General features: G+C 36.7%; 1 protein-coding gene across 1 annotated transcript; it reads left to right on the plus strand.

The window, feature by feature from the left end:
* The first annotated feature begins 341 nt into the window (after positions 1–341).
* LOC107942725 (uncharacterized) lies at positions 342–815 on the plus strand. Its single transcript, XM_016876446.1, has one exon. It carries the CDS (start codon positions 342–344, stop codon positions 813–815), a length of 474 nt encoding a protein of 157 aa, XP_016731935.1.
* The last annotated feature ends 6,554 nt before the right edge of the window (positions 816–7,369 follow it).

Consider the following 7,369-nt stretch of genomic DNA (forward strand, 5'->3'; position numbering starts at 1 on the left):
ATGGAGAGATCGAGTTAGATTCTGAGGAAGATGTACATGAACTCCTGACTAAAGAAGATGAAGAGAATGACCTAGAAGTTGTTGAATCTGGTCAAGTTATGGAGATCATGGTTGTCAAACGTAGTTTGAATGTGCAACAGGTGCAAGACGAGCAACAACGTGAGACTATCTTTCACACACGATGCAAGGTTCAAGATAAGGTATGTGTTGTGATTATTGATAGCGGTAGTTGTACTAATGTTGCTAGTTCAGTGATGGTTGACAGATTAGGTCTTAAGACGACAAAGCATCCGAATCCGTACAAGTTGTAGTGGTTGAATGATGGTGGAGAACTTAAAGTGATGAAACAAGTGGTTGTACCGTTTTCAATTGGAAACTACAAGGACGAGGTCCTTTGTGATGTTGTGTCGATGGATGCTACTCACCTTCTTTTGGGGCGTCCTTGGCAGTATGACAATAGGGCAATGCATGATGGTTTTACAAATCGATACTCTTTTATGCATGCAGGTAAGAAGATTACTTTGGCTCCTTTAACACCGAGTCAAGTAATTGAAGATCAAACAAGCTTGAAAAAGAGTAAGGAAGTTGCAAAGGAGAAGAAAAAGATGAGCGTATATGCAAGTAGTCGAGAAATCAGGAAATGTCTTTCCTCTCACCAATCCTTGTTTATTTTAGTGTTTAAAGATCATTGTTTATTGGCTGAGCTCCCTGCTGATTTTCCTGCATCGATTCTGTCCCTTTTGCAAGAGTTTGAGGATGTGTTTCCGAAAGAAACAGCGAAGGGATTACCACCTCTTCGTGGCATTGAGCACTAGATTGATTTCATTCCAGGTGCCACCATTCCAAATCGACCAGCTTATCGTACTAACCCTGAAGAGACGAAAGAGCTTCAAAGGCAAGTTGCAGAATTGATGGACAAGGGTTATATTCGAGAAAGTCTGAGTCCATGTGCTATTCCGGTGTTGTTAGTACCGAAGAAAGATGGGTCCTGGAGGATGTGCGTAGATTGTAGAGCTGTGAATCAAATTACAATTAAGTGTCGTCATCCTATCCCTAGACTTGATGACATGTTGGACGAGCTTTGCGGAGCCGTCATCTTCTCCAAAATTGACTTGAAGAGTGGATATCATCAGATTCGTATGCGAGAAGGCGACGAATGGAAGACAGCCTTCAAAACAAAACTAGGTTTGTATGAATGGTTAGTGATGCCTTTTGGTTTAAGTAATGCACCTAGTACTTTTATGCGACTAATGAACCATGTTCTGAGATCTTTTATTGGAAAGTTTTGTGTTGTGTACTTTGATGACATTTTAGTTTATAGCAAGACCTTGCAGGATCACGTAGAACATCTGAGAGCTGTATTACAGACTTTGAGAGAAGAAAGATTGTATGGTAACGTAGAGAAATGTGTGTTTTGTACTGACAGACTTACATTTCTTGGTTACATTGTGAGTGCACAGGGTGTTGAAGTTGATAATGAGAAAATAAAGGCAATTCAGGAATGGCCACGACCGACATCGATTACTCAGGTTAGATCATTTCATGGTTTAGCTAGTTTTTATCAATGGTTTGTTCCTAACTTCAGTTCTATTACCGCACCCTTAACCGGAATTATTAAGAAGAATTCCAACTTCTTGTGGGGTAAAGAACAAGAAGATGCCTTTCTAAAAATTAAGGATTGTTTGACAAAAGCACCAGTGTTAGCCTTACCTGACTTTGATAAAACTTTTGAAATTGAATGTGATGCTTCTGGAGTTGGTATAGGCGCAGTTTTAATACAGGAAAAGAGGCCCGTTGCATATTTTAGCGAGAAACTGAGTGGAGCAACATTGAATTATTCGGTTTATGATAAAGAGATGTATGCACTGATTCGGGCATTGGAGACATGGCAGCATTACTTGTTGCCTAAGGAGTTTGTGATCCACACTGACCACGAGGCTTTACGATATATCACAGGTCAGCATAAATTGAACAAACGACATGCTAAATGGGTTGAATTCTTAGAATCTTTTCCTTATGTCATTCGATACAAAAAAGGGAAAGATAATGTCGTTGCTGATGCATTATCACGCAGATATGCACTATTGAGTTATCTTGATTCACATTTGATTGGATTTGCATATATTCGAGAGTTATACTCTGATGATCATGATTTTTGCGATAAGTAAAATGCTTGTGAGAAAGGTAGAGATGGAAAATTCTACAGGCATGATGGATATCTTTTCAAAGAAACCAGGATATGCATTCCACAAGGTTCAATGCGTGATATACTGATCCGTGAAGCACATGAAGGAGGATTGATGGGTCATTTTGGGGTCACTAAAACGTTACAAACCTTAAAAGAGCATCTTTTCTGGCCTAAGATGCGCCGGGACGTTGAACGCTACTGTGAACGTTGTGTGACATGTAAGAAAGCAAAATCGAAGGTTTCACCACATGGTATGTACTTACCTTTACCTATTCCTAAATCCCCTTGGACTGATATTTCAATGGACTTTATTTTGGGATTACCTCGAACTAGAACAGGTCGGGATAGTATATTTGTTATGGTTGATAGATTCTCGAAGATGGCACATTTCATTTCATGCCATAAGACTGATGATGCTGTTAATGTGGCTAACTTGTTCTTTAAAGATGTTGTACGATTACATGGTATTCCTAGGTCGATTGTTTCTGACAGGGATGTGAAGTTTTTGAGTCATTTCTGGAGGACTCTTTGGAGCAAACTAGGTACGAAACTTATGTTTTCTACTACTTGTCATCCCCAGACTGATGGGCAAACTGAGGTTGTTAATAGAGTTTTATCTACTTTACTTCGATCCATCATTAAAAAGAACATCAAAACTTGGGAAGATTGTTTGCCACACGTTGAATTCGCTTATAACCATGCTGTACATTCTGCTACTAAGATGTCACCTTTTGAGGTTGTTTATGGCTTTAATCCTATTACGCCTCTAGATATGTTGCCTTTGCCGCAGGAACAGGTGATGAACAGGGACGGTAAAGCAAAAGCAGAATACGTGAGGAAATTGCATCAACAGGTTAAGGAGAACCTCGAACGAAGGACTCAACAGTATACAAAGCAAGCAAACAAGGGCAGAAAGTGAGTCACCTTCGATGTGGGAGATTGGGTTTGGGTTCATTTCCGAAAGGAATGATTTCCAGCCCAGATGCGGTCCAAGCTGTTACCGCGTGGTGATGGTCCTTTTCAGGTGTTGGAGAAAGTGAATAACAATGCCTACAAGTTAGACTTGCCGGGAGAATACAATGTGAGTGCCACATTTAATGTATCTGATTTAACCCCTTATGATGATTCTACAGATTTGAGGACAAATCCTTTTCCAGAAGGGGGGATGATGTGCGCACGCTCACACCAACAAAGCAAAATGATCCGGAGGTCTTACCATTAGGACCTATTACTCGATCTAAGGCAAAGAAATTCAGGGAAGCCTTGTTCTTTACTTGTGCTACGATTCCAGATTTATTCGATCATGTTCATGCCTTAGAACTTAGGCTTTATAACATGTTGCATGCTGATATGTGACGTATTTAGGTTCGACTATGTATTATGTGTGTATTTAAGTATGTTTTGGTATTGATTTGATGTTGTTTGTGTTTTAATGAATAAGATTACAAGTGTTTACAGCTTGTATTAGTGTAGAAACTAAGCTCTATAATGTGTTACATACTGAAGTGTAACATTTGCATTAGTTCCATTGAGTATATAAGTGTGTTTGCATTATGTTTACAGCTTGTTAAATAAGTTTGCATTACTTTAATGCATGTTTGTTTGGTTTACCATAAGGCAACGTAATGGACAGCAGCTTAAGATCTCATTTCTAGCTCGGTTGAAGCTCAAACAATAATAGACAGTAGCTTAAGACTTCATTTCTAGCTCGGTTGAAGCTCAAATATGTGCATGCAGCTCATCTCAGCTCGAAATAGTTCTGAAAGATTGTTACCAGCTCATTTCAGCTCAGTACATTTCTAGCTAGCTCAAACTCAGCTCCACCAGTTCAACTCCAGCTGACGAGTCCAGAAGCAGCTGAAACGTGTCCTATGTAACGGCAAGTGTCCTATGCATTTGTGGAAGCCCATGTGGCGTCCAAACATGTGAGGAGCACATGACCACTTGTGCACAAGAGTGTGTGTGTGCATGTGTAGCCAAATATACAAGGATAAGAACAAGGGAGGTTGTCGTTTGAAATTTAAATGTATGGCTGCTATTAAAATGATGCCAAAAGGAGTTATAACTTCTTATTTTAAACCCTTTCGATTACAGCCACGAATTTCCATTCAACACCCCTCTTTTGTACTTATAAATACATATTAAAATGATGTATTCAGGTTAGATGATTTATGAAAACAATTACATTTGAGAATTTCTCTCAATTTCGGTTCTTCATTGAACTTTCCTTGGCATTTCAGACTTAGTTTGTTGTGTCAAATTTTCTTGATACTTCGGGTTCCTAGATCACTATCTAGAGGGTCCAAGTCCTTTTGACGTTGAACAGATCCGATTCGGGTTTGCTCAGTAGATTGTGCAAGTTCTTTCGAGTTTAACGTTATTCTATTCCAACGATTACTTTTGCCATTGTTAAACATTCAAGTTGCTGCCTTGGCCATTTCATGAAGCGTTCGATTTCACCGATTGAATTTATTTTTGTTTTAAACGCCAAAAACTTCATTTTCCTTCCATTTTCGTTCTTTTTTTTACCCATATTTTACCATGATTATTTCTTTAATTCCTTGTTGTTTTCTTATTGCAGGAACGTGCTTACAACATTCCTAGATCCGTAACATACGAAGATAGTCTGTTTCGTTAGGCTACATCGTATCATTTAACCACTTGAGGGATTCATGATCTGTATGTATGACAAATTCATTGGGCAGCAAATAATGTTGCCATACTTGAAGTGCACGAACCAATGCCAAAAGTTCTTTATCATAAGTTGAGTAGTTTAACTGTGCACCATTCAATTTTTCACTAAAATAAGAAATTGGTTGCTTATCTTGCATTAAAATAGTGCCAATGCCAATTCCTAAAGCATCACACTCAAGTTCAAAAGTATTAGTAAAATCAGGTAATTTAAGAAGAGGAGCAGAACATAATTTAGCTTTTAGGGTCTGAAAAGCCTTTTCTTGAGTTTTACCTCATTTGAAACCCACGGATTTTTTGGTAACCTCTGTTAATGGGGCAGCAATAGTGGAGAAATCTTTCACAAATCGTCTATAAAAACTAGCTAAACCATGGAAAGAGCTCACCTCAGTTACCAATTTAGGAGTCGGCCACTCCTTGATTGCCTTGACTTTGTCCTCATCAACATGAATACCTTGAGCACTGATTATGAAACCTAAAAATATTAGCTTATCAGAAAAAAAATGTGCATTTATCAAGGTTGGCAAACAATTTTTCAACTCTCAGAATATCTAAAACGGTTCTAACATGGAAAACATGATCATCTAATGTCTTTGAGTAAATTAAAATATCATCAAAGTAAACTACTACAAATTTACCCAAGTGAAAACTTAAAACATGATTCATTAATCTCATAAATGTACTCGGTGCATTAGTAAGGCCGAAAGGCATAACTAACCATTCATACAATCCAAATTTTGTTTTAAAGGCTATTTTCCACTCATCCCCTTCTTTCATTCGAATTTGGTGATAACCTCTTTTTAAATCAATTTTAGTAAATATAATTGAACCATGTAATTCATCAAGCATATCATCAAGTCAAGGAATTGGATGTCTATACTTTACCGTTATTTTGTTGATTGGACGGCAATCAACACACATTCTATACGTACCATCTTTCTTCGGTACTAATAAGAAAGGAACGACACAAGGGCTTAGGCTCTCACGAATGATACGAACTCGTTTTGTGATTGATTTGAGTCGTTAGTGTTTGCTCAATCGTGAATTTGAGTAAGGCTAAGTTTGTTTCAAAATAGAAGAAAGTCCAAACGATTAAAAGGGAAATGGGTTTAACAACGAATGGAAAAATTTGGCTAAGGGCAGAGAATGAATCAACAATAGAGGTTGTTGACCCGAGACTCAAAGTAGCTTTTAGGTGAATGACAGTATAGGAAAACAACAAAGAAATGACCTCGACCCACTATCAAGAATGATAGGAACCTTGGTATATGATGAACGCCACACTATGAAAGTGATAAGTTCGAAAACAAGAAATGGATAGACACCACAAGCTAAGCTTGATAAGTCAAATCAATTCCGTAAGAACAAAGAGAATTGGATAGCTCACAATTCAAATATTTCATCTATATTCAGCAAAAAGTTCTTCTCTCTATGGCTGATTACATCTATTTATAATGCTAAAACAAGGTAACCGAATGGTCAAAAACATCCACTTAATGTGCCATAAAAACTGATGTCTTTTCTTATTCTTTGAACCAAATAACTCCTTCCATAAAATCAGTTTAATTCAGCTGATTTGAATTTCTTTAATGGCTTAGAAAATGACTCTTGAGTTGTCCTTGGCTAGTTGAATAGACACCATCTCTTAACCAGCTCCTTAATGACATTCAAAGGCTTGAATAATTTCTCTTAAAAGCTCCAAAAAAACGGCTGGAAGTGGAAGAGTTGCTGCTGAATTTTAAAGGGCATAAAATGCTCTTTAAAAACTCCTTTAATGATTTTAAGCTCCCTTTATAACAACCCCTTTAATTGTAACTCAAAAGAACTTGAACAACCACTTAATTAAATGTGTAACAGCATTGAATTGTAACCACTATAAGCTAAAAAGTCACCTGCAATAAACACATTAAAATGAGTTTATTAAACAAATGAAAACACTTATTAATCATAACAAACATTAAACTTACTTAAATAAATGAACTAAAACATACATGCAATAATTATTCCAGCAACTAGTTTAATTAAAGAAGCATAATTTAAAAAACTTAATTTATGCATCAATAAATAATCCTAGGAACTAGATCAATTAAGAACAACACTTATTAAATAAAGTTCAACAAAAACACTTATTAATTAAAACTAAGATGAGTTGAATAAATGTCCAGCAACTCATTTATTAAACTAAGATGCTTAAATTCATGGTTTTGAAATGCAAATTTAACTAACATGAAAATTACATAATTAAACTAACTTGACTTAATTTAATGATGCAAACTTAACTAACATGAAAGTTACATAATGCATGACTTTATTAAATGCAGAACACATATTAATGATGTGCAAACTATGACATAATTAAAAACACAAACTAAAATAACTAAAATTAATGAATCAAAGTCCTTATTTTCCAGCTGCCAAATTGACAAACTGAAATTAAAAACTTCATTTTGCACTTGGGCCCCTCGAGTTTGGGCCAATCTCGGTAGCATC

The sequence above is a fragment of the Gossypium hirsutum genome, chromosome D07, assembly GCF_007990345.1.
Source record: "Gossypium hirsutum isolate 1008001.06 chromosome D07, Gossypium_hirsutum_v2.1, whole genome shotgun sequence".
NCBI lineage: Eukaryota > Viridiplantae > Streptophyta > Magnoliopsida > Malvales > Malvaceae > Gossypium > Gossypium hirsutum.

What these genes read in the sequence shown, in the direction of transcription:
- LOC107942725 (XM_016876446.1), top strand. Translation starts at nt 342, where the DNA reads ATGAAACAAGTGGTTGTACCGTTTTCAATTGGAAACTACAAGGACGAG.